The following is a 27,653-nucleotide window of genomic DNA, read 5'->3' as shown; positions in this document are numbered from 1 at the left end:
GCTTGGGCTTGTGGCCTGGCCTCCTTGAGCCTGTTTCCTCATCTGGAAAGTGTGAGAACTCCGGCTACCACACAGGTTCTCATGAGGACTCAGTGTCACAAGACTGTCATCATTGTTCTGGCCCTCACCCCTCCAGATGGAGTAGGCAGAAAGCTCCCACATTCCTTTCCTCCCTCTTACCTCAACAGCACCCTGTGAGGCCTGCTCCACACAATCACCATCCCTCCATTTCCCTGATGAGGAGACAGAGGCCCAAACACGGGCAGTGTGTTGCTCAGGAGCCCACAGAGGAGAGGCCGCTTGCCCTTCTCAGCCAGAGGCCCTGTTCCAACATCCTCGCCTAACCCCCAGCCCCACCACTGACAAGAGTCCTGTCCCCTGAGCTCTCAAAGCTTGGTCCTGGGCTGAGTCATGGATGGAGAGGAAGGGGTGTCTTGGGAGTCTGGTTGAGTGCCTCCTGCCTGGCCCAGTCATGTGGAGTGTCTGGCCCCCAGGCTGGGCCAGAGAACATGCCAAAGACTTCTCCTCCCCAAGGAACCCCTCAGGACATTCCCCTGCACTGAATTTTTATTTTTGTGAGGAGATCAGCCTTGTGCTAACATCTGCCAATCCTCCTCTTTTTTTGCTGAGGAAGACTGGTCCTGGGCTAACATCCATGCCCATCTTCCTCCACTTTATATGGGACGTTGCCACATCATAGGTCGACAAGCGGTGCGTCGGTGCGCACCCGGGATCCGAACCGGGAAACCCTGAGCTGCCGCAGCGGAGTGCGCGCACTTAACCGCTTGCGCCACAGGGATGGCCCCTGAACTCTTTCTTTATCCACTCAGGAACTGGACACCCAAGGTGCCACCTCTGATCAACAGAGAAGGGGATGACAGGACATTTTGATTCCCCGTTTACATGAAGCTCCTAAGGTCCTTTCAGCAGGATCCACTAAGAATCCATCAGTTGCCTAGACGCTTCTCATAAGCCACCGGGGGCATATGTCATTGCCAACCAGGCACTCAGGTTAGACTCCTGTGGTTGACTCAAGTGAAGTGACTGCTCTAGGGGTCCAGTGGGGAGTCCCAGAATGCACACACATCTCTCACCTGAGGATGAGCACCCTGTTTTTCCACCTGGACCATGGGAATCCTCTGCCATGCACATCCCTGGGGCAGGCAGGATGCAGCCCCTTGGAGATGTGGTGAAGATAGAAGGAGCAGCAGGGGCCTGGCTTCCTGAGGATAGGTTTAGGCTGAGGGCTAAACCCACCCCAACCACCCAACCACCTGGAAGAAGCTACATCCAGCAGGATGGACATACATGGAAGCCAGAGACCTGTTGATGGCGCCAGCTCGGCAACTCCTCCTGGAACAGCCCAGCCAACACCATTGTGTCCCATGACCAGGGCCTCCCGCCCACAAATGGCACCCCACCTGCCCATGGGCAGAACAGATCCCTCTGCTTGTTAATCTGGATGAGATAGACGGGAATGTTTCAGAGAAAGTTCAAGGGAGAAACTATCAAAACCACAGCCTGCCCAGTGTCCCTCCTCCGCACCCCTCCTCTCTTTCCAGACCCCCAGCCTCCACTCTACCTTGATCATCAGGTCTCTGCTCAAGGACTTGTCCTGACTATTGAGTTCCTTAAGATTTTCAGGGCTCTCTCTCAGGGGAGGGGAAAGAACGAGGGATAAATTTAGGAATAATGTGAGGGGTCTGAATGCAAATCCCTTTTCTTTGCAAACCCGAGAGATTCAAACGGCCTGAAGGAATGTTCTCACTGGGCTCCTCTGAGCGCTAAGGTCTCATGGGACTGGGAGGGGGCTCTTCTGTTGGTCAGTGGGGTCTCCACTCCCCAGCTCTACAGAGCAGCTCTGTTTTGACTGCTTTGAGTTTCAACTGGGCATAGAGTTCTGTTGCTATAAACACTTGAAAATCTCCAATTTGGCTCAACTTAGTACCTGACACTCAGGGAAACCAAGTTCTGAAGCAGAACTGGTGCACTAAGGACCCCGGGAGGCTTAGAGACCCCCTGCCGAGGCCCAGGCCCTGTCCCCAGCATTTGCTGCCTCCCAGGAGTTCCCAGCTGACTGAGGGGCCAATGGCAGACATAAAAGAGATCCGCCATCCACCCTGGTCCTCCTATGGAGAGAGGCCTACCCACCGGGAAACTTCCCCCGTGTGTTCTTCAGGTGGCTTGTGGAGGTTTTCTGCAGAGCAGAGATTACAGTGCAGGGCGAGGAGAAGTTCTTCAGGATCTTGCACTCCTGGGGAAGGGAAGAGAATGAGCTGTGAGGTGGGGCACTGTAGCCCCGCTTGCTCTAGCTTCAGTACCCTTCTATTTAAATCTCCCCTCCTGGATGAGACAGATGCTCAGGGAGTCACAGAAGGGCACATTTAGGACCCAAAGAGTAACACTCACAGGGAGCAGGATTTTAGCTCAACCCAGGGAAGGAGCCAGGTAGGAAGTGAGCATCCTCTCACTGGGACCTGGAGTTAAATTCAGCGGGCCCCTGGCAGGAAGGGCCTAGGGACTGTGCAGGGGCTTAGACCACATACAGCAATCCTGGGAGCTGATAAAGGTGGAGAGGCAGTTCCCAAGGCTTCAGAGAGGGGCTCCACTGGGCCTCCCACAGCACACCTGGGCCAACTGGATCCAGCGCTCCACCACCCTCACCCTGTCCTGGGCTGTCATGCTCAGGTCCCAGAGGCAGGGCGTGATGACGAAGCTGGCCACCCTTCTGACTTGGTCGACTGTGGCCTGGACGTTGGGTGTCTGGTGCTCATTGCCCGGCTTGTTCCTCTTGCCCCAGGTGGAGCCCAGGCACAGAGAGGACACCACCTTCTGGAAGAGCTCCTGGAGAACATGGGGAGTGTCACCGAGACCTGCCACACCCCAGGTCTGTGTCTACAGCCCCCAAAGTCCCACACAGGAGTCACAGTTTAGAGCTGGAGCTCAGAAAGTTCAGGATGTGGCCTGAGCCTTGTGAGAGTCCCTGGCTTTTCTTCTCTGTCCCCCGAGGACACCCAGCACAGGATGACCCAGGACCCAATACTGGCAGGGAAGGGAGAGGGGCATTTGAACCCAGCCTGTCCTGGCTAACTCCAAGCTCCAGATGGTGGCTCAACTCAGCTCATCCCAAGGGGGCATCTTCCAATACCCTGATCCCCCGTCTGGTCCCACTCCACATTCTGATGCACATCCCCGCGTGGCAACTACACCCACAGGACTTGTCTGTCTCCCTTGTAGTGGAGTACACATCAGGCGTCTAATAAGTCCTGAGGCTGTTGAGCCTCCTGAGCAGACGGTTGGGCCACCAGGGTCCAGGCTGTACACAGTGAGCCCTTCCCTGCACAGATGGGCCAGGGCCCACCCAGCTTTCCGTCTCTTCTACCTCATGGAGTTGGCACAGTCACTCTGTGTAGCAGATCCTCTTAATGTCCACCTCCACGGTCTGCAGGTGGACAGCAAAGTCTTGGGTGTTCAGAAAGTTGCCCAGGTCTTATGGTTGGTAAAGGGTGGAGCCTGGATTTGGGCCCAGATCATAGGAGTCTGGATCAGGTCTGGGGCAACGATAGCAGAGGGAAGGCCTGCCCCACACCACCCTGAAAGCCCAGCTGCTCACCGCATCCATCATGGTCAACTGCTCCACCACCAGCTTAGGAAGGAAGGCCGTGAGATTAAGCTTCTCACGCTCCTTAAGAGCCACAGGTGGAGATGGACTTCTCACTAGAAATGATGGTCCAGGTGACTCCAGCTCAGCAGCTCCCACTCCTGCTGGAGCCCATGTTGGCCCTTGCTCCACCTCCAACACTGCTGGTGGAGGGGACACTGGCTCCAGTGCTAGAGGGGGTGGTGTCAACAGAGCTGGAGCCAGCTCTACCTCCACCACTGTCCACTGCCCTGCTTCTGCCGCTGGCTGGAGCTCTGCAGCTGACGCTGGAGTGGGATAAAAAGAAAGATTCACCCACATAGCTGACTTTCCATGTGTCCTTCTAAACACAGGAAAGATCCCACTCCCTTCTAGGAATACCCAGCCTGCAGTCCCCCTTACCATCTGGCTCTGCCTCAGTGGCCTCCAGAAGCTCACACCGGACAAGGGTAAGAGGGTCACGGCAGCTCATCTCCTAACCAGGCAAGGTGACATTCATGTACATCCCCTTTAGCTTAAAAAAGGGACAGCCCGAGTCTGGTCTCTCCCTAGTTCTAGTCCAACCCCGTCATCTCAAGCTCCTGAGTGTGGAGACCCTCTGCTCCTGCTCTCATCTCAGAGCAGCACTGGAAAGTGTGGATGGCCTCATGTACCTGCCCCTTGTCTAGTGAGTTGGTGGATTTGAAACCATTGGGCAGCTACTCGACAACCTCTTGAGTGGAGTTCTGCAAAGACTGCCTGGGAACTGGGCCAGAAGGAATCAGGGGCTGCCTGCACACTGCCACTGGGGCCAATCGCCAAGAGAATATCTGTTCCTCAGTTCAGGCACAGAGGGGCATCCCTGCAAAGAACTCTGGTCAGGGAGGGAAGGAGATGAATCCTCTAGTGCTCGGTAACAATATGAGTAGAGGAGCTCACCTTCTCATGCTTCCAGGCATGGCCTGAGGTATGAACATGACCTAGGTGTTAGGTTTCCGACACCTAACAACCAGCTCCTGCTCAGGAATGACCCGCCCCTTATGTCCTGCCTTCTCCCCTCCTCACAGACACATGCACACACACACAAAGAGGGGCAAGGGGTGTGGGGCTGATGAGGTGGGATCACAGCTGTGCCCTGGCCTGCACTAGCCTCTCCTGGGCTGCCCCGTGTTACCTTTCACTGCCTCCTGCCAGATGCCCAGAGGCGTCAAGAATTAAGGCTGAGCCAACATCGCCAACTATCAAAAAGATTCTCTTTCTGGGATTTTTTGAGCCCAGATCCTCCAAAAGTTGGGAAACAACAACAAAACATCTTTACCTGTTGACTGTCTCCAATCAAGTGAGCTGGATGGGGCACAGTGGGTGCCTGGTTACCAGAGTTCTAAGATCTATTGAGGTCTATGACCCCACGTCATCTCTTGAACTGTACACAGTGAGCCCACATAGCCCTACCCACAGCTCCCTGGAAACCTAACTAGGGACCTAGCTTTGAGGAGACAGAGATGAATGCAGACCTCCTTTTCCTTACTATTTCTTCATCCTGGGATAGTCCCTGTGCCTCTCAGGTCCTCCAAAGTCTCTAAACCTGCACCATGGGAATCAGGCTAGAATCTACTTCCTAGGGACATCACCCGGTGTATATGAGATAATATCTATTACCCCTGTGGGCTAGTGTCACATGTACCTAAGGCACAAACTTAGAGATGGAAGAATAACAAGGAGGGGTGGGATGTAGTACAGAACACCACTCAAAACAGGCCTGGGCTCCAAGAATGTGATATTGGGACAGTCACTTCCAACTTGGCCTCATTTTCAGGTCAACACCATGAGGGGGTTGCAACTAATGGAAATTCAGATATTGCCATCCTGTGGCATAAAACCATTCAATTGTTTCCTGTTTTATGGAGAATGATACCGAAGTGCCTCATCTTGGCCTATGAGGTGGGCAGCCTCCACAGTGGTACCCAGTAAGCCCCACCCATGTTATACACATCCCCGTGGAACCACAAAGTGGTTAGTAACTGGCTTCTGAACAGAATAAGAGCCAAAGTGATGGGATGTCTTTTCTAAACTTTAACTAAAAAGGTCTCTCACTTTCTCTTACTCCCTCTCTCATGTGCCATCTCTCTCTCACTCTGTCAAATCCCTGGAAGTGAGGAATCAAATACTGGTGTATTGGGGCTGCCCAATGTGGAGGCACATTGAGGAGAGAAGCAGGGAGTGCCTGGGCCAACAGACAGAAAGGAACTCAGGCTCTCAATCCAAAATGAATCCTGAAGGCTGAGAGTGAACTTGTGGGCCAGTCCTCCCCTAGTCGAGCCTCAGTTGAGGCCACAGCCCCAATCTGTTAAACTCACTGAGACAGAGGCACCCAGCTAAAACATGCCTGATTGCTGATCCACAAAAATTGTGAGATTGTCAACATTTGTTGTTTTGAAATGCAAGGTTAGGGGCAATGAAGTCAGAGAGGGAAAGATAACGAATACAGCCTACCAGGCCCTGGCCCTACCTTCCACCCTAGCTCCTGTTCTCTTCTCCCAGCCTCCCTCCAGTTGCATTGGCCACCTTTCTAACCTCCTCTGGCCAAACTCACTTCTGCCTGTGAGACTCAGGACCAGTGGTGCCATCTCCCTGACACACTGCTCCCAGACTTGTGCAAGGCTGACTCCCTCTTGTCATTCTGGTCCCAGAAAATGTCACCCTAGAGAGGTCTTTCAGACCCTCCTACCCAGTGACGCTCAGCCCTCCCTCACAGCCCCCTGATGTGTTTCTCTACAGCACTTGCTCTTTTCTTTCTCATGTCTTTGCTTTTGTCCATTTCCCCTCTAGACTGTGAGCTCCTGGCAGGCAGGGACCACTTGGTCATTTTCATCCTGCACTTCAGCCCACCAGGGCACCTGGCACAGGGTGAGTGCTCAGGGCACAGCTGCTGAATGAGTACATGGGTAGATCTTGCACCCCGCCCCCTGCTTTTGACCAACTTTCATTGTGGAGATGAACACTAGTAATAGGAGGTACAAGTTGTTTCTGAGGCAGGGGGATAGCCAGAAAGACCTCTGGTTGACTCTTCGCTGCTCCAGGAGCTCAAGAAAAGTTCAGTGGACACCAAGTAAATTCCAGGATTACAGCAGAATGACTTGATATATATATATTATGTAATGGTTACCAAAATAAGTTTAGTTAACATCAATCACCAAACAGAAAAAAAAGATTGTTTCCTGATGATGAGACGTTTTAGGATCTACTCTCTTAGCAAGTTTCAAATATACCACACAGCAATGTTAACTTAGTGCTGTATATCAAGTATATCTCAATACAACTGAAAAAAAATAAAAGCAAAAACTCACTGGCCACCACTGACACAAGAGGCTGCCCGCCCCCTCGTGGCCAGAACTAGCACTGCTGCCCAGGCAGGAACTCCAAACAGAAAGGAATCTTTCTTTAGGTGTCCTCAAGGCAGAGGCTCTCCAGGGTCCCAGGGGTAAAGCAGCAGGATCTGTCAGCTTCGAGGGAGTGGGAGGAATCTCGGGAGCCTACCGTGCACCTCTCTTGCTGTTCCCCACCAGGTGTCCTCTTCACTCCTAAGGCATCCTAACTGCAGCCATGACAATGATTGCCCCTACTTCCAGATGAGGACCGCAAGGGTCCAACAAGGATTAGTCTTCTCCCTGGACTCTGGACTTGGTGTCTAGTGCTCTGCCATCTTCTTCCTTATCCTCAGTTCTCATCCACCCAAGCCCCCTAGCCTCCTCAGTTCTAAAGGATCTCCAGGGGCTGGAAATCATTTTCTCAGAGTTTCAGAGCACAGTAGGTCATCAACAGAGAACCTAGTCCAACAGACATGTTGTGAGTACATGGAATACTTGGAGTCACTCGCTGGATGCACTCCACTTTATACAGGAGGACCCTCACTGAGATCTTCTCTCCTGTTCCCAATGCCTACACAAAGGGAGGATGGGCTCATCACAGTTCTGGGTGCCCACAGAGGTGGACTGCAGGACCCCAGTCCTGTGATCCCCAGGCTGGGCCAGGGATGGATCTGGAACAGGTAGACACCTAGGAACCTTAGGGATTCCTCTTCCCATCTCTGGGCCCCTGTGCACGAATCTAGGAGAACGGATGCTACTGCCCCATGGGAGAGCTGCCTCCAACCTCTCTCCCTCATGCCTCTTGTCACTTCCCCGGTGTCAGCTCTTTCTTGACTGCACCTCAGTGTTCTCCATATGAGAAGTCAAGTGTGAGGGAGTGTGCCTGTGCAGGTGTGATGATGAGGAGAGGAAAATGACCCCATATGGAGAGGGGTGGGCAGCAATCCTCTAGGATCTTAACGCCACTCATTGCCAAAGGAAACCTGAGGGAAGCGGTGGAGCCTTGGCCAAGTAAGCTGGAGCTCTCTCTAGTCTTCAGGACTCTGACCACCTCGTGTGGTCTGGGACAGTACCTGCCTCTTTCTAGGCCAGTTTCCCAACTGTACAGTGAGGGGTAAGATGTGCAACAGCACAAGCTTGTGCTCAGCCAGGACAAGTCATCAGGCCCCATAGATACATTAAGTATGTTTTAAGTGTATTGAAGACGTTAATATTGCTGTGCAATCATCACCACGATCCATCTTCAGAACACTTCTCATCTTACAAAACTGAAACTCTATACCCATTCATGAATAATCCCCCATTCCCCCTCCTCCCACCCACTGGCAAACACCATTCTACTTTCTGTCTCTCTGAATCTGGTGATTTCAGGAAGCTCTAGAAGGGAAATCACACAAGGTTGTATTTTTGTGATTAGCTTATTTCATTTAGAGTAATATCTTGAAGGTTCATCCATGGTGTGCTGTATATTAGACTTTCCTTCCTTTTTCAAGGATGAATAATATGCCATTGTATGTATATAGCACATTTTTCTCATCCATACATCCCTGGATAGATACCATAGCAAGGCCCACAACCAAGCCCAAAATAAAATGGGGCCCCAGCCAGATTTTTCTCAACAGTACCCTGGAGACTACTTTCTTAAGCCACATCCCATATGATATTTACTAAGGATCTAATCTTGGGCCGAGAGTTGCTTTTCAGAAACTCCATTTCTCTTCCTTAAGCAAGTTTCAACTACTTTGAGCCAATGAGACAACAAGACGGCTTGCAAGACTCAAACTGCAACTGCATAAGTGACTGGAGGATGAACTGGGGGACCAAGAACTCCCCTGACAATCATGTTAAGGACACCGTCTTTTGAACGTGGGATGTGTGACAGAACATGAAAATCTGTGCTTGCACAAAATGCCTAGGACTGCTCCCAAACATACTGCACCCGCTCCTTTGCCCTTGAAAAGCCCTTTTCAACAGCCCATTGGGGAGAAAGATTTAACCTTCGTCTCTTTGCTGACCAACCTCGTAATGAAGCTTTTTCCCCTTCTACAAGAGCGGGTATCCTGTTTAGCTAATGGGTGCATTGGGCTGTGAGCCCTTCCTTGATTACAATACTTGGGTGGCTTCCATGTTTTAGCTATTATGAATAATGATGCCATGAACATGGGTGTTGAAATATGTCTTTGAGAACATGCTTTCAACTCCTTGGTGGGGTATACACCCAGAAGAGGAATTGCTGGGTCCTATATAATTATATTTTTAATTTTTTTTAAGAATTGTTATACTGATTTCTACAGCAACTATATATTCCCACCACAGTATACAAGGGTTCCAACTTCTCCACATCTTGGCCAACAGTGGTTCTATTCTTTTTCTTCTTCTTCTTTTTTTTTTTTTTTTTGATAGATGCCATCCTAATGAATGTGAAGTGGTCTCTCACTGTGTTTCTGATTTGCATGTCCCTAATGATTACTGATGATGAGCATCTTTTCATATGCTTATTGGTTATTTGCAGATCTTCTTTAAGCAAATGTCTACTTATATACATTGTTCACTTTTGATTTGAGTTGTTTGTTTTTTGTTGTTGAATTTAGGAGTTCTCTATCTATTCTGGATATTAAGCCTTTGTCAGATACATGGTTTGCAAATATGGTCGCCCATCCTATGGGTTGTGCTTTTACTCTGTTGATAATGACTTTTGAGGCACAAAACTTTTTAATATCCATGAAGTCCAGCATATGTATTTTCCTATTTTATTGGCTGCTCTTGGGTGTCAGAACCATGAAATCATTACCAAATCCTATCTTGTCAAGTTTTGCCTTATGTTTTCTTCTAAGAGTATTATAGTATTAGCACTTACACTTAGGTATTTGATTCACTGGGAATCAAGTTATGTATACAGTGTTAGGTAAATGTCCAAGTTGATTCCTTTGCATGTAGATATCCACTATTTCCAGCACAACTTGTTGAAAAGACTTTTCCCCATTTAATAATCTTGGCACCCTTGTCAAACATCATTTGATCACATGGGTGAGGGTTAATTTCTGGGCTCTCAATTCTGTTTCCATTGCTCAATATGTCTGTCTTTATGCCATGACAATGCTGTTTTGATACTGTAGATTTATAGTAAGTTTTCAATCAGGAAGAATCAGTCCTCCAACTTAGTATCTCCTTTCAAGATTATTTTTGGTATCTGGGCTTATTTGAGATTCCATAAGAATCTTAGGATGGTTTTTTTTCTATTTCAGCACAAAACGCCCTTGGGATTTTGATAAGGACTGCGCTGCATTTGTTGATCTCTTTGGATAATGTTGACACCGTCACAATAAGGAGTCTTCCAATCCACGGTGATCGGATGTCTTTCATTTCTAATAGTGCCGGATGGCTGTTCAGGTTGAGGGGGCGGCACTCCTCGAGGTAGTCATGCAGAAACCCACAGTTCCTCCTCACTGAGCCTTCACCATTTCCTTAGAACCCATCGACAGTCAACAGAGGGCAAAATGCATGTAAAATGCACGCAGGAAGTTTTCAAAGATTGGATGTGCATGGAACACACATTTCTTCCACTCCTCTCCATTAGCAAGAACCATGGACTGAAGCAGCAGACCCTAACACATGGAGACTGCAGACTCACCCAGCAGACCCCAACAAATGGGGACTGTGGACTAACTAAGGGCCAGGGACTCGGGTTCCTGGCAGAACCATCTGGCAGCTCAAGCTGAACCGCTAAACTTTTGCCTGGCACTGCTGACTAACCAAGTGCTAAGACTGATGCTCTCTTAGAGCATCCTGTCAGTCTAGACTGACCCACTGACCCTGGACTAGAAAGCCAGTTAGATCAGGAGCTCAAGGCAAACAGAGTGGATCTCAGATCCAAGAGGAATTTACCCACAGCCCTCAGAAACAGCGAAAAAGATGGAGAACTCAAAGGTTTTGCGGGTACCAATGACTGTGTTTCTCATCCTCGAAGCCATCAGGCGTCTCCTTTGGATCCCACTGCTGCCACCAAACTGGTACAAAACAAAATAAAATTCAGTAAATTTTAAACATCTAATTGGCTTTATTCAACAGTTCATGAATCAGGCAGCATCCAGTCTATCAGAGAGAAAGGATCTCCAAGGAGTTCTACAAAATGAAGGATTTTATAGGCAGAAGGGAGTAAGAACAAGGAAGTTACACTAGATAAAAAAGCGGGTTGGTTACTGCAAGGTTACTTTCCTTTAGAGGATGGCAGGGCTCTATCAGGAAGATGACCTACCTGCTGCGCATGAGGTGATTCCTGATTGACTGGTTTAAGATTCTATTCCTGGGAGGGCCAAAAGTCTAATTAAGTCTCGACTTGTTTATGTGAGGCATAGCCTAAGCGGCTCCATTTGGGCCTGGTGTCTTGTTTTAAACACATGACTTCTGCTGGTCCCTGCTTTCCCCAGTTACACCCCAGCTGTCCCTTCACTGACCATTGTTGGTCACACACCCACTGCACCTGCCTCCAGTCCTTTCCCTTCAACACCGTAATCTCACACACAGCTCCTCCCGACACTATCATGACGTCTCCCACCACACGTCGCCTATATTTTCCACACTGCCATCAAGATGCTTCACAAACACCACCACCATTTATGTCCAATGGGCTGAGAGGCCTGCCCGTGCACTGGGAATCAGGAGTTGCAGGGTCTGTCAGTTGGCCTCCAATCACCTATTGTACCCCAGCTGAAGGGCTTACCCTGGGGAGACACTCAGTTGTACCCAACTCAATCGCACAACAACATCTTTGCCCCAGGCTTCCTTCAAAATGCTCCACCCACTTTCTGCCCCAACTGCTCCTTGAGGAGTTATTTTGGGGTAGCCTTCGAGGCCACCTTGGTGATTTTGTGCTCAGGCCCAAACAGCTCTTGGCCCACAAACACTTTAACCATACCCCCTGAAATCATATAGCATAGGTAACTAGTGAATGGGTGCAAATTACTGGTTTTACTGCCAAAGGCCGTAATGAATATTTCACACTAGGAATATCCACTTTTGGGTTTTACTGTAGGATGATATCACAAGGCTCTCACCCAGTGAGGTTCTCTCTTCCCCAGCCCTCTGAGCAGATTTCTCCAAGCTATATTCTGCAATACATCATTGTCTCTATCTCAGCCTGCTTCCCTCAGGTTGCAGGTCCCCTGAGATTCCTGCTCTGACTGGCTACCACCAACCCATAGAGACACTGTCAGTCCTATAGGACTGGGTGTTCAGTTCTACTAGGACTGACTGACTGGACTGGACACAGGTGCGGTGGCCCTACCCACGCAAAATCAGGTAACTGAGGCAACCAAGAAGTATCGAAAACCGTAACCCAACATCGACAACAACTCCATAAGACCCTATCCTAGCCCTTGTGGAACAGTCTGATGAGTCTCTTGCCTAAATGGTTTTAGAGAATGGCCTGGCCCTAGACTGTCTATACCAACCAACGAAGGAGGGGTTTTTGCCTTTCTTAGAACCACTTGCTGAATGTACATCAACACACAAGTTCAAACCTACCTCCACCAGATGGCCCAAGAGGTTAAAATATTGCGTAATGTTACCTAAATCTTTTAAAAGATACCCAAGGCCCCCGAGATCACTGACCTATTTTCATGGCTGGTCTTTCCAAGTTGGAGACAATGGAAACAGACTGGATTTTAGACTGTTGTTTGTACAATTATAGGATCTGTTACTATAGCCATCATCGGATATTTACTCTCTTGGCTACAATGTGCCCTATCCCTAATAACTCTATTAATTACCCTTATTAACTATCCCAACCAACTTTAAATTAACTAAATTAAAATTAATCAGTACCCTGATTAATTTAAAAAATTCAAAATTTTTATGGAGAAGCTACTTAACACAGAATACACTGTTGTAAGCATTTAAAGTATACAGTTCAGTGCCATTTAGTACAATGATTATGTCGTGTGGTTATCACCACTAATTCCAGAACATTTTCAACACCCCCAAACAAACCCATACAATGAGTATTTTCTCCTAACCCAAGCCCATGAAAACAACTCATCTGTTTTCTCCCCCTATTGATTTGCCTATTCTGGACAGTTCATTCAAATGGCATCGTGCTATCTGTGGCTTTTGTGGACGACTTCAGTGAGCACACATGTTTCAAGGTTCATCCATGGCCGAGCATGTAGCAGTAGCTTATTCCTTTTTATGGCTCCATAATATCCTATATTATGAATAGGGCACATTTGGTTTATGCAGTCATAACTGGATAGAAATTTGGGTTTGTTCCACTTTTGGACCACTGTGAATAATATTGCTTTGAATATCATGGAAAAGTTTTTCTTTGAACATATGTTTCCAATGGTCTTTTGGACATACCAACCTTGTGACTCTCCTGGTCCATGGTAATTCTAGGTTGAAGATTATTAAAAATGGCAAACTGTTTTCTGCAGTGGATGCATCAAATTACTTTCCCACCAGTAATGTATGTGGGTTTCCCATTCTCCATATCTTTACTAACACTTGTTACTTTCCATTATGTTGAGTATAGCTTTCATTTTGATAGTATCACACTATGCTTTGAATTTGCATTTTCCTAATGATTTATGATACTGAGCATCTATCTAGTGCTTATTGGCCATCTGTGTTTCTCCTGGAGACATGTCCATTGCAGCTAGTTACCCATTTTCATTGGGTAACCAATGAAAATGGCTTCATTTCAAATTTCTTTGAATGAAGTTTCATTTCAAACTTCTTTGTTTTTTATAATTGAGTTCTAAGAGATCTACCCCAGGTAGATTCCATGGCTCCAGGCTTCCCGGGGGCTACTAGGAACTCAGGCCCATGGCTCACCACACCACCTGCCAGTTCCAGCAGCCATAGACAGCTCTCATGGAACCAAGCTTCTGACAGGCTTCTACAGAACCAAGCCCCCAGCCCACCGAGGTGCTTGCTGACTCAGGTGGCCCCAGGCAGCTCCCATGGCACCAGGCACCGGCAGGTTCCCATGAACCCAGTCTTCCATCTTGACCCAGAGCCTGCTGGCTCCTGCAATGTCAGGTAGCTCCTGTGGCCCCAGGCTTCCAGGAATCCAGACTTCTGGCCTACCACAGCACAAACTGTCTCATGGCCCAGGCTTCTGGCAGGCTTCCGTGAGCCAAGACTCTCAGATCATCCCAACTCTGGCCAACTCTCATGGCCCTGGATGACTCCTGTGGTCACAGGCTCTCAATGAGGACCTGCCAAACCAGGGTCCAGTGGGGTTACTCGTGAACTCAGGGTCCCAGCTGTGCCCAGGGCCAGACACAATACCATGGACCCAAGCTTTCCACTCATCCCAGTACCAGGCTGCTCAAGGACTCCAGCAGCAAGCCTGCCCCTGGACACCACCAGATGGCCTACCCAGGACCCCTAGATGGGCTGAATGTGAAGGCTTTGGTTTACTAAATCCAGTCTGTAATAAGTGGAAGAAATGCCTACTTCCCCAAATTTGCAGACACCAATGGAAGGTCACAAGGATCATGAATAATCAAAGATCCACGACACCACCAAAGAAAAAGAATAAAACTCCAATGACCGACCAAGAAATGGAGATATAGGAACTATGTGACAAAGACTTCAGAACAATGCTCTTTGAGAAATTCATAAAACTCTAAGGAAACACAGATAGACTACTAAATGAAATAAGGAAATAGTGCATGAACAAGTGAGAAGTTCAACATAGAAACAGAAATCATTAAGGAAAAACAAACAGAAATCCTAGAGTTGAAGAACACAATGACTGAACTGAAGAATTCAATAGAGACCTTCTAAATCAGATTCAACCATGTACAAGAAATAATCAGTGCACTAGAAGATGTGTCATCTGAAATCATCGAGTCAAAGGAGCAAAAAGAAAAAAGGAACAGATAGGATTGGGGAAAGGCAATGTGAATTATGGGATACCATGAAAAGAAATAGATAAGCATTATTAAAGTACCAGAGGAGAAGACAGGGAGAAAGAAAAAGAAAGTTGACTTAAAAAAGTAGCAGCTGACACCTTCCCAAATCTGGGGAGAGATGTAGACATCCAAGGTCCTGAAGCCGATCAGTCACCCTAAAATTTCAAACTAAAACATTCTTCTCCAAGACATTGTAACAAAACTATCTAAACTCAAAAAAAAGATCAAACAACATGATCAAGTTCAACATGATGCAAATCAATGAATGTGATACACCGCATTGATAGAATGAAAGATAAAAATCCTAAAATAATCTCTCAATGCAGAAAAAGCAGTTTGACAAATTCAACGCCCCTTCATGATAAAAACTCTCAAGAAAGGGTTACAGAAGGAACATACCTGAACATAATAAAAGGTTTACATGACAAACCCACAGCTAACATCATATTGAACAGTGAAAGGTTGAAAGCTTTCTTGCTAAGACAAAGAACAAGACAAGGGAGCCCAGTCTCAACACCACTCTTCAACATACTGCTGCAAGTCTTAACCAGAGACATTTGGCCAGAGAGAGAAATATAAAGCATCTAAATTGGAAATGAAGAAACAAAGTGGTCTCTGTTTGCAGATATGATTTTATGTAGAGAAATACTTAAAGACTCCTCCCCAAACTGTTAGGACTAATAAACAAATTCACTCAAGCTGCAGGAGACAAAATCAACATATAGAAATCTCTTGCCTTTCTCTACACTAACAATGAACTATTTAAAAATGATATAAAGGGCCGGCCCCGTGGCTTAGCTGTTAAGTGTGCGAGCTCCGCTGCTGGCGGCAGGGGTTCGGATCCCGGGCGCGCACTGACGCACCGCTTCTCCGGCCATGCTGAGGCTGAGTCCCACATACAGCAACTAGAAGGACGTGGAGCTATGACATACAACTATCTACTGGGGCTTTGGGGGAAAAAATAAATAAATAAAAATTATAAAAAAAAAGATATAAAGAAAAAAATCCTATTTACAATACCATCAAAAACAGTAAAATACTCATGAATAAATTTAACCAAGAAGGTGAAAGATCTAGAAACTAACAACTATAAGGCACAGATGAAAGAAATCAAAGACACAAAGAAATGAAAAGATATCTTATGCTCATGGATCAGAAGAATTAGTATTGTTAAAATGTTCATGCTACTCAATGCCATCTCAAGATTCAATGCAATTCCTATTAAAATTCCCATGGCATTTTTCAGAGAAATAGAACAAATAATCCTAATATTCATGTGGATCCACAAAAGACCTCCAATAACCAAAACAACCCTGAGAAAGAAAAAGCTGAAGACATCACAATTTCTGATTTCAAACTTTATTACAAATCTATAGTAATAAAAACAGTATGATACAGGTATAAAATGAGACACCTAGACCAATAGAACAGAATCAAGGACCCAGAAATAAAACCACACACATACAGTTTGCTAACAGTTGACAAGTCAGCTAAGAAGACTCCATGGGGAATGGATAGTTTCTACAACAAATGCTGTTGGGAAAACTGGATAACACATGCAGAAAACTGAAATTGGACCCCTATTTTACACCACTCTAAAAATGATCCCAAATTGAATTAAAGACAAATGTAAGACACCAAATATAAAACAACTAGAAGAAAATATAGAGAAAAAAGCCCCATGAAACTGGTCTTGACAACGAGTTTTTTGGATATAATATCAAAAGTGCAAGCAACAAATGCAAAACTTAACAAGTGGGATGACATCAATCTAAAAAGCTTCTGCATAGCAAATGAAACAATCGGCAAACTAAAGGGGTTAATATCCACAGTATATAAGAAACTCTTACAACTCAACAGCAAAGAAACCAACAAAACAATATAAAAATGGTCAAAGGACCTGAATAGATACTTTTCCAAAGAAGACATAAAAATGGTCAACAGGTACATGAAAAGATGCTCGTAATCACTCATCATCAGTGAAATGAAATCAAAACTACAATGAGATATCACCTCACACCTGCTAGAATGGTTATTCTCAAAGAGACAACAGAAAACAAGTATTGGCGAAGCTGTATAGAAGAGAGAACCCTGTGCACTGATGGTATGAATGTAAATTGCTACAGTCACTATGGAAAAACTATGGAATTTTTCCAAAAAAATAAAAATAGAAATATATATAAATGAGCAATTCCACTTCTGCTTGTATATCCAAAGGAAATGAAGTCACTATTCTGAAGAGATATCTGCATCCCCATGTTCATTTCAACATTATTCACAAACAGAGAACATGGACACAATCCAGGTGTCCATCAATGGATAAATAGATAAAGAAAATGTGAGATATATGTATACATGTAATATATAATGGGATATTATTCAGCCATGCAGGAGAATGAAATCCTGCATTTTGAGATACCATGGATGGACCTTGAGGCATTGCGCTAAGTGATATAAGTCAGACAGAGAAAGACAAATACTATATATTCTCACTCATATGTGAAATCGAAAAAAGCCCAACTCAAAGGAATAGAGACAAGAATGGGTTTCCCAGGGTCCCAGGGTTAGGGTAAATGGGGAGATGTGAGTCAAAGTGCACAAGTTTCTAGCTGTAAAATGAACAAGTTTTGGGGATCTAATGTACAGCATGGTGACCATAATTAACAATACTATATTCTTATAGACTTGAAAGTTGTTAAGAGAGTAGATCTTGAAAGTGATCACTAGAAAAACCAAGTTAATTATGTGAGGGAATGGAGATGTTAACTCACGGTATTGTGGTAATCCTTTCACAAATCACCATCTTGGACACCTAAAACTTACATATGTTATATGTCACCAATACTTAAAGAAATTAAAAAAAATAAAATCTCTCAAAAGTAAAACCCAGGACCAGATGACTGCACTGGTGAATTCTACCAAACATTTAAAGAAGTATTAAAAACAAGACTTCTTACACTCTGTCAAATATTGAAAAAGAGGGAACACTTCCAAGCTCACTTTACGAGGCCAGCATTACCCTGATACCAACACTAGACAAGGACACTAAAAGAAAATAAAATTACAGACTATTATCCCTGATGAACATAGATGCAAAAATCCTCAACAAAATACTAGCAAATTAAAAATGAATTCGATAGCATATTAAAAGAATTATACACTACCACCAAGTGAAATTTATTCCTGGTATACAAGGGGAGTTCAATATACAAAAATCGATCAATGTAATAAGCCACATCCAGAAAATGAAGGGGAAAAAAATGACCAACTCAATTGATGCAGAAAAACCATTTGACAAAATTCAACGCCCTTTCATGATAAAACACTCAACAAACTAGGAATAGAAGGAAAGTGCCTCAACATAACATAAGCCATATATGAAAAACACACAGCAAACATATTACTCAATGATGGAAGACTGAAAGCTTTTCCTCTAAGATCAAGAACAAGGCAAGGATGCTCACTTTCACCACTTCTATTCAACACAGTATTGAAAGTTCAAGCCAGAACCATGAGGCAATAAAAATAAATAAATAAATAAAAGGCATCTAAATTGGAAAGAAATAAGTAAAATGGTCTCTGTTTGAAGATGATATCATGTCCTATGTAGAAAATCCAAAAGACTCCACAAAAAAGACGTTTCATCTAACAAATGAATTCAGAAAAGTAGCAGGATACAAAGTCAACACACAAAAATCGGCAGCATTTCCATACACGAACCATGAGCTCTCTGGAAAGGAAATTACAAAAACAATTCATTTATAATAGTATCAGAAAGAATAACATGCTTAGGAATTAACTTAACCAAGGAGGTGAAAGACTTACACCATAAAAACTACAAAACATTTCAGAAAGAAATTAAAGAAGACATTCATAAATGGACACACATCCCATGTTCATGGATTGGAAGGCTTACTATTGTTAAAGTGTCAGTATTACCCAAAGCAGTCTACAGATTCAATGTATTCCCTATCCAAATCCTAATGATATTTTTTGCAGAAATAGAAAAACCCTTCCTAAAATTCACATGGAATCTCAAGGGACTCAGAATAGCCAACAACAATCTTGCAAAAGAAGAACAAAACTGGAGGACTCACACTTCCTGATTTCAAAACTTACTACAAAGCTACAGTAATCAATAGTATGGTATTGTCATAAAGACAAACATAGAGACCAATAGCATAGAATAGCGAGCCCAGAAACAAACCCTCACATATATGGTCAAGTGATTTTTGACAAGTGTGCCAAGACCGTGGAATGGAGAAAGGTTTCTTTTCAACAAATGGTGCTGGGAAAACTGGATATCCCCTTGCAAAATCTTGAAGCTGGACCCCATCCAACACTATATACAAAAATTAACTCAAAATGGATCAAGGACATAAATGTAAGACCTCAAACAAGAAAATTCTTAGAAGAAAACATGAGATTAAATCTTCATGACACCAGACTTGGCAATGATTTCTTGGATATGACACCAAAGGCACAGGTAACAAAAGAAAAACAATGGAAAAATTGGACTCCATGAAAATTTTATAAGTTGGTACATCAAAAGGCACCCACAGAGTGGGAGAAATTATTCGCAAATCATATTTCTGACAAGAGACTGGTATCCAAACTATACAGAGAAGTCCTAAATTAAACAACTAAAAAACAAGCCAATTAAAAAATGGGCATGGATTTGAAGACTCCTTTGCGAAAGAAGACTTAGAAATGGCATATGAGCACATGAAAAGATGCTCAACACCACTAATCATTAGGGAAATACACATCAAAACCACAAAACCACCTCACACCCACTAAGTTGAGTGCTATCGAAAAGACAAAACAGCAAGTGTTGGCTAAGATGCGGTGAAATGGGAACCCTTGTACACTGTTGATAGGAACATAAAATGGTGCAGCTGCTATGGAAAACAGTGTAGATGTTCCTCCAAAAAATTGAACATAGAATTATCATGTGATCCAGCAATTCCACTTCTGCATATACACCCAAAAGATTTGAAAGCAGAGCCTTGAAGAGATATTTGTACACCCATGTTCATAGCAGTATTATTTACAATAGCTAAAACGTGGAAGCAACCCAAGTGTTTATTGACACATGAGTGGATACACAAAATGTAGTATATCCATACAATGGAATATTATTCAGTCTTAAAAAGGAAGCAAATTCTCCAATACGCTATACATGGATTAACCTTGGAGACATTATGCTAACTGAAATAAGCCAGTCACAAAAAGACAAATACTGTATGAACTGAGAGTAGTCAAATCATAGAGAGAGTAAGTAGAATGGTGGCTGCCAAGGGCTGGGGAAGGGGAGAAGGGAGGGTTATTGTTTAATAGGTATAGAGTTTCAGATTTACAAGAGTTATGGGGATGAATAGTGGTGATGACTGTACAACTGTGGAAATGTATTTAACGCCATTGAAGTATACACTTAAAAATGGTTAAGATGAAACACTTTTTGTTATGTATATTTTGACTCAATATACAAAAAGGAAAAAAAAATAAATGAGCTATCAAGTCACAAAAAGACATAGTGGACACTTAAATACATACTGCTAAGTGAAAGAAGCCAACCGGAAAAGGCTATATACACCGTTCCATAGTTTTCATATATTCCAATTACACGACATTCCAGAAAAGGCAAAACTATAGAAACAGTATAAAGATCAGTGTTGCCAGGAGTTGGGGGGCAAGGGACGAAGAGGTAAAGCACAGGGATTTTAGGGCAATCCAACTCTTCCATAGGATACTGTCGTGGTGCATACATGAGATTATGCATTTGTCAAAATCCAAGTACATGACAGCAAGACAATGAACCTTAACGTAAACTACGGACTTGGTTATGAACGCTGTATGAGCCTCAGCTCCTCACTTGTAAGGAATGGACTGCACTAACACAGGTGGTCACGCAGGATGTTAACCGTAGGGGAAACTGTGGGGGAGGAGGGAGAAATGCTCTGCACTCTCTGCTGAATTTCTCTGTCCATCTAAAACTTTCCTAAAAAACAATCTATTAATTAAAAAATAATCAATGGAAGGTAGGGAGTGGGTAGAAATATGGACGAAACAGGAATATCAGTATATTAATAAATGTTGAAGCTGAGTAATAGAGACATGGGGAGCTATCACACTTTTCTCTTTAATTTGTGTATGTTCAAGGTTTTCCACAATAAAACATTTTTAAAGCTCCAGATTAAATCTAGATTATATGTACAAGGAATCAAAGAATGTGAAGAAAACAGATATTTTTGAAGCAAGTACACTGAGGGAACATGCAATCACACTGGATAGAGAGTGAACGTCCTGGTTCTACCAGGAAGGTTCAGAGATCAGTGAGCAAGGCAGGTGACAGCACAGTCAGGGAAGTGACAGATAATGATCACAGAAAAATGTTTGCCCTCACTAATCACAGAAATGCCAACCATGGGCCCTGACAGAACTGCCCCAGGATTTACAATGTCATGACACCCAGAATTAGAGCGGGCTCAGGGACAGAGCACCACGTCCTGTGAGAATGCCAATCAGCACCGGCTTTCTGGAGGGCAAATCTCTCGAACCCTGGAACCTGCAGGCCACTGGCCCGGCTGCTCTGTTGTATGGAATCTGTCCAAAAACAAAGGGATTGGGTACAGATGATGGACTGAATAAACACATGTAGAGCCCCTTTGACATAGAATCCCTTAAAAATGACCCAAAGATTCCTTCATTGATGAACAAATTCATAATAGCCTTGGGAACCATCAAGAGAGCCGACATTTTGATGAAAACATCAAAGAGAGTCAACAGTTGGTGATCGGAGATCCCAGTGGGGAGCTCCATGTGAGCCATGAAGACCAAGCCAGGGTGTCCTCTCTCCCTCTCCCTCCTCCCCCTGCCGTTCACCTAACACCTTCTGCATCGCACCTCCACTCCCAACCACTGCCCACCTCACGCTCCAGCAATACAGGAGCAGAGGCACAGGGCGCCCTTTCCATGAACACATCTGTCCTCTTGCTCTCTGCCCGTCGCCAGGCAGCGGAGCTCTCTTGACATTAGTACAGCCATGTTTGGCCACTCCATTGACCTACAGTCATCAGCACAAAAAGAAATATAAAAGCTGCTTTCTGCATGGTGGGAACTGGCCCTTCTCCCATGGATATAGTTGCAATGTGTAAAAAATTCAAGGCCCTTCGGGCGCCGCAGCCTGGGGCAGACTGGCCATCTGAGCTAGGCTGGGAGGATAAGCAGGGTAAACAATGCACGTACACAACTACTGGGCTGGGACGATAGCCAGAGGGTGGGGCTCAGTGCATGTACGCCACTGATAACCATTTGTGCAGGGGAACATTGAATGCTTTCTCTGTAAACTCTGTAACTGCTTATATAAACTGCTGGAGACTGAGACCCGGTGAGAGTTCCACCTGTGGAAGGGACGCCTTGCCCAGGACGTGTGATTCCCGCCCAGCAGTGTCAATTGACAGGACTCTCCCAGCAGTGGGGCATGGATGTTGTGAGTAATTGATTTATTGTGAAGTAATTGATCTGATGTGTTCTCTTTTCAGTCAACCTGGTGTTTCTCTTTCTGGTTGACTTGTGTCATTTCACTTCAGTCGATCTGGTGTTTCCTTATCTGATAGATCTGATGTTTTTCCCTCTTATTATATGACCTATTCAAATGTGCTGCTATCTCAGCCGATGTGGATGTTTTCCCTTTCCAGTTGAGCTGGTGTTTTTTCCCTCTTATTATTTGACCTATTCAGATCTGTTTGCGGACCTTTACCATCCTCTCTATAATAAAATTTACCTTCAGTCCATTTGTTTGGAGTGGAAAGTTTCTTTTACGTCTCCAATCGAATCCCCAAACCTCTCGTAACAGGAGCCCAGCCCGGCACCTCCTCAGGGCCCAGCAGACTCCTCCTCCCCATCTGGTCCTACCTGCAGCACAGACACCTGCTAGCTAATCTCCGCCTTACAAACAAAACTCTCCCTTGGACCCATGCTCTCTTTTGGTTATTGTCCACTTTCGCAACTCCCCTTCATGGCTAAACCTCTTAAATAAAGTGCCTCATACCTACTGCCCTCCCATGGACCCCCTTCACTCAATCTAGACCCAGCTTCATTCCCACCCTCTCAAGGAGACTGAGGTCACCAGTGATCCCCTGTGGCCGAGTCCAGCCATCTTCTCTCCATTCTGATCAGAGCTGTATCCCACCCAGCTGAGCACCCCTCCTTTCTGCAATACCCTTTCCCCTCATGGTTCCTGCAACTTCATGCTCCACCATTTCAGGCCCCTTTCCTGGACCCTCTTCAGCTGCACCTCTGCAAACACTGCCTGCTCCTAGGCTGGGCCCTGGTCCCTTCTACAGCTACAGTGTCTCCAGGAAACCTCATTCAATTCCACGGTTTTAAATATCTCTGACCTCATCCCAACTCTGCTGACACACTGATGCAACTTTAAGAGGTTAGGTGCTAGCTCCCCAGCATCAGCACCTAAGGACTATCTCAGACTCGATTCGTCTCAAAATTTCACTGTCATATGAGTTCCAAAATAGCATCAAATCTTTCCAAAGGAGGAAAAATTTTGATACAATAAACAGTTGTGAAGAAAGTAACCAATAAAAGGTATACTTACATCCAATCATGGTTGCTTGATGGGGAAAATAAGAACACAGAACTAAGATCAGATATTCTCAAGCTGGGGACCGGAAGGTGATGAGTTGGGAGTGTAGAACACAGGAACTGATCAACTCTAAGCATTTACAGAAAGAGAGGCAGAAATGGTTGTTCCTAAAAGCTGAAAGACACCCACTAAAAGAAGAGAAAAATCATGAGAAAACCTAACAAATTAAAAATTAAATTAAATGGTAGACTCACATTCCAATTTATCAATAATCACAATTGTAAATGGATCAAATTGCTCTATAAAAACATGAAGGCTCTCAAGTTGAGTTAAAATATTGTTAAAAAATAAAGGGATATAATATGGTTCAAAATAAGGAGATAAAGAAATAAGACTTTAAATGGGACAAACAGGGGTTTTCTGTGTTGATAACTGTCAGGGACACTTATGCACCTAACAATATGGTCTTGAAACATAAAGCAAAACTGGACAAACAAGAAGACACAGGCATCCCAAGGGAGGTGACTTCCCTTTCCACAGGGAAACCTACCTTACCTCTCTTAAAAAGCCACAGGTCAAGTGATACAGTAAGTTAGGAAACAGATCTGCTGACAAACACAAAAAAGCTAGATCTAGCCTCAGCCCCAGGGACAACGTAAGCATCTAGTGGAGAGCGAACATTCTCCTCAAACCACAATGAAACAGTCACCACAATGGACTGTGTGCTAAGCCACAATGAAATCTCTAAAGAGTCCAAAAAGCAGAAATCTATAAGTGACCATATTACTGGAACTTAAAGCAATAAAAGTAAAAAATAATCACAAAATATTGGCTCCCCTCCCCCAACCTATCCACTTGAAAATCTGTCCACACCCTTCTAAATCTCTCAGGTTAAAGAGGGAATCCAGACAGACAGGAGAAACTCTTTAGAAATGAACAGCAATGAGAGCAGCATGAGGCAAATCCATGACATGGGGACAAGGGGACAGAAGAAGGGACACAGCCTCCACTGCAGGTATCAGGGAATATCAACTCTACACGAAGAAGCTGAGCACTTCCCTCCAAAGCCAGAACAACACCACAATAAAACCAATGAGAGCAGAATGAAGGGAGAATTCACCAGGCAGGAATAACAACATAGACCTGAACAATGGAGTCAAGGGCTGGCTGTCTGGAAAGACCTGTAACAGTGAGAAACCTTGGGCAGTCTGACCAAGAAGAACAGACAAAGGCACCAAGAGGAACAGACAAAGGCACCAAATTGTACCATCAGGTACGAGAAACTACAGAAACAGCTTTAACGTGATAGGAGAACATAGTGGATAACTCTGACCAGGATATCAGTGGTACTCAACTGGAGCTGTCCTTCCCCTAGGATGCATCTGGAAACACGCGGGATGGGTTTTGTTTCTTGTTTTGGGTTGTTCTACTGGTTGTTGCCCCTGGGGTCCCGGAGATCCTGAACATCCTGTCACATAGACCCGTTTCCCTCTTGAAGTGTTACTGACATCTGGGAAGACAAGCACTGATCCAGATTAAATGAACAATGTAGTAGGAAAATGTTTTCCATGGATGTATAACAGGCAAAAGATGGTACCCTCAATATGTAAGGAATATCGAGAAACCAATGTTTACAACTACTAAACTGTAAGAGAGCAGGAAAATCAGAAACATAGCCAAGAAACACACCAAAAATATATCGAACCTATTAGCACAGGTGGAGAAATATGTAGGTAAAGCACAGGAAACAGTGGAGGAGATTGCACACCAAATTTTACTTCCGACAAGGAATAAAAGTTGGGAGGTAGGTGAGAAATAGGAGTTTTTACCACTTCTTAGCTTATGTATTTCTCTAATGTTTTAATTTTTACAAAAGAGAATGTATTCTACTCAAAAAGATGTTTCAAATTTTAAAGAAATTATTAAAATGTTCAAAATGACTTCAGTTCAAGGATATTCATTAAAACATGTATGGAAAACACCTCGCCATGACTTTAAGTCTCCTATAACTTTTCCAATAGTTTACTATGTCGATTTTATTTCACATTTAGATTCAAACTCATTGGAATTTACATTTGTGTGAGGGATGCAACAGAAGCTGATTTTCTCCTGTTCAAGTGGAAAACCAACGATCCAGGTACCATTCATTGGGTAGGTCTGGCTTTCCCAGGTGACCTGCAATGCCTCCTTTCCCACCTGCTTAACTCTGACAACTACCGCTGCCTCTCGAGGGCCCTAGAGCAAACGGGGTGAGCTCTGCAACCTGGGCTCCCTGTCTGTGAGGGGCGGCTACCAGCAGAGCCTTCTCCCAAGACAGCAGCAGGCATGCTGCACACAGAAGTGCTCAGAGGCCTTCTGCTGTGGAGCAGGAAACTCCTCATGAGGAGCAGGCAGTGGGGGAGCCCCGAGCCCCAGGGCTGACCTCGGCTGGGGGCAGCAGGCTGCTAAGGCAGGGAGCCCCCTCCCTTCAGCTCGTCCAGCTCCTCCTGCAGAGTGCGCACCTGGCTGTCGGCAGCTGCCCCTCTTCAGCTTGCTGTCCTTCTCCACCTGCTCCCGCAGGCGGCACCTGTGCTCCTGTTCCCCGGGGAGCAGAAGCAGTAGGAGTGCAGCGAGTCGAGGAGTTCTTGGGCCCCAGAGCTGACAGGATGACCCCGCTGAGGGACCGGGGGCCGGTGTCGCTGTGTTCACCCTGCACATCTTCCACGGCTGGCTCCAGGGTGACATCTGTTGGAGGGTGAGGGGCTCTGGGAGGGTTTCTGAGGCATCATTGTGAATGATGAACTTGGGGGATCTGGGCCAAGCTCTCATCAGGCCCAAGGCTGGTCCCACTGTAGGTGGGCTCCACATCTCTCTTCAGCCTCTTTCGGTCAACAGCCTCTCGAGGGACAGATGGCATCTCTTGAGTGTGTGCTGAGGAGAAACTGTAAGAAGGAAGCCAGCCAATAAATCTGCACGCCTCAGATCCTGAGGGATAAAGTCACCCACGGAAATGCCACACTTATCCAGCAGGCCCTGGCTGGGCAGAGGGGGTCTCATCGCCAGCATCTACAGCAGACCTGTTTGCATCTCCCTGGCTGCCTCACACTGTGGAGGCCACACTGTCTCCTGGAGTTCCTTCCAGAGACTCTGTGCCCGCTCCTGACTGGTGGCTTCCTGGGTGGCACTGAGTGCAGGTTCGCCCTGCAGAGGGGCTTGCATCAACTTGTGGGACCTTGGCTGGGCCCTCAGGTTTTCCCTCGAGGATGAGGATGAACCTGAAGCTCCTTTCCCATCTGCTTCACTCGCATGTTCCTCTTGTCCCCGGTGGCTACCTTGGTGTCATTTCTCCTGGGGCGGCCACGGCCTTCAGCCCCTCCTTCTCAATCAGGTGGAAGATGGAGGGCAAGGCCATGGGCTTGAGCACACAGTACTGACTTTCCAGCCTGTCCCAGAGTTTTTTTTGGTGAAATGGTCACTACAGACGAAAGAATACTTAGTAGGGTCCAGTCATCCCTGTTAACAGCTTTTAGCAACTGGACAAGATGTTTTTGAGTCCTTTATGTGGAGCCTGCAAGGATACATGAGAAAGTAATTAAAAAGAAAGAATTAAATGTCTCCCCCTAAAATAATCAATTATAAAAGCAAAACAAGTGTTTTTGGGAACACCCACACTTAGGATTTTTGCCCATTTAAACTTTTAGTAGAGATTTAAGGAACACCTTCTGCTTGCAACTTATTACTGGAATAGAAAGATGAAAGACCCACTGTCTACCTTAAGGAGCTGACCATCTGTAGGGCAGAGAAGGAAAGAAAGTGAAGACCTCCTCCCAGGCTGTGGTTAAGTGCCCTGTAGGAACAAAGATGCTCGGGCAGAGAGCACAGGATGACACCAAAACAACAGGAAAGACTTCAGGAAGCCTCAGAAATAGTTCCTAGAAGCTCATGGCTGTCCAACCTTCCTGCTGTCCCTGGGATGCAGGACTTTGGGTGCTAAAACGGGGAGGGTTGGTCCCCCTATTTCAAAGCCAGGCCAGGTGTCGGCCAGCAGAGCCTCCCAGGCACTCAGCAGGGCGCCTGGCCCCAGCTCTACTCAAGCAGCTGAGGATGCAGGACTGCCGCCAAGAGGAGGTCAGCCCCAAGAGCTGCAGTTCCGTGTTCCTCCTGTC

At 45.4% G+C, this 27,653-nt stretch overlaps 1 protein-coding gene across 9 annotated transcripts in view; it reads right to left on the bottom strand.

The window, feature by feature from the left end:
• Positions 1 to 26,905, bottom strand: part of LOC131398561 (ral guanine nucleotide dissociation stimulator-like) — a 257,569-nt gene extending 230,664 nt beyond the window's left edge. For 4 of the 9 annotated variants that reach the window (XM_058532221.1, XM_058532222.1, XM_058532224.1 and 1 more), the window contains exons 1-3: positions 3,614 to 4,109; positions 2,629 to 2,844; positions 2,152 to 2,254 (exon numbers count right to left, since the gene is read on the bottom strand). In XM_058532221.1, coding sequence (XP_058388204.1) covers positions 2,152 to 2,254; positions 2,629 to 2,844; positions 3,614 to 4,045 — 751 coding nt within the window. In that variant the 5' untranslated portion in view covers positions 4,046 to 4,109. Of the gene's footprint in view, positions 1 to 1,619; positions 1,649 to 2,151; positions 2,255 to 2,628; positions 2,845 to 3,613; positions 4,861 to 10,872; positions 10,995 to 25,930 lie in introns of those variants that run through there. The other 5 variants (XM_058532228.1, XM_058532229.1, XM_058532227.1 and 2 more) reach the window with 5 other exon arrangements.
• Between the last annotated feature and the right edge of the window lie 748 nt (positions 26,906 to 27,653).

The sequence above is a fragment of the Diceros bicornis genome, chromosome 35 (assembly GCF_020826845.1).
Source record: "Diceros bicornis minor isolate mBicDic1 chromosome 35, mDicBic1.mat.cur, whole genome shotgun sequence".
Classification (NCBI taxonomy): Eukaryota; Metazoa; Chordata; class Mammalia; order Perissodactyla; family Rhinocerotidae; genus Diceros; species Diceros bicornis.
The sequence above is the reverse complement of the archived record's forward strand: the minus strand, read 5'-3'. Positions and strand labels throughout refer to the sequence as shown.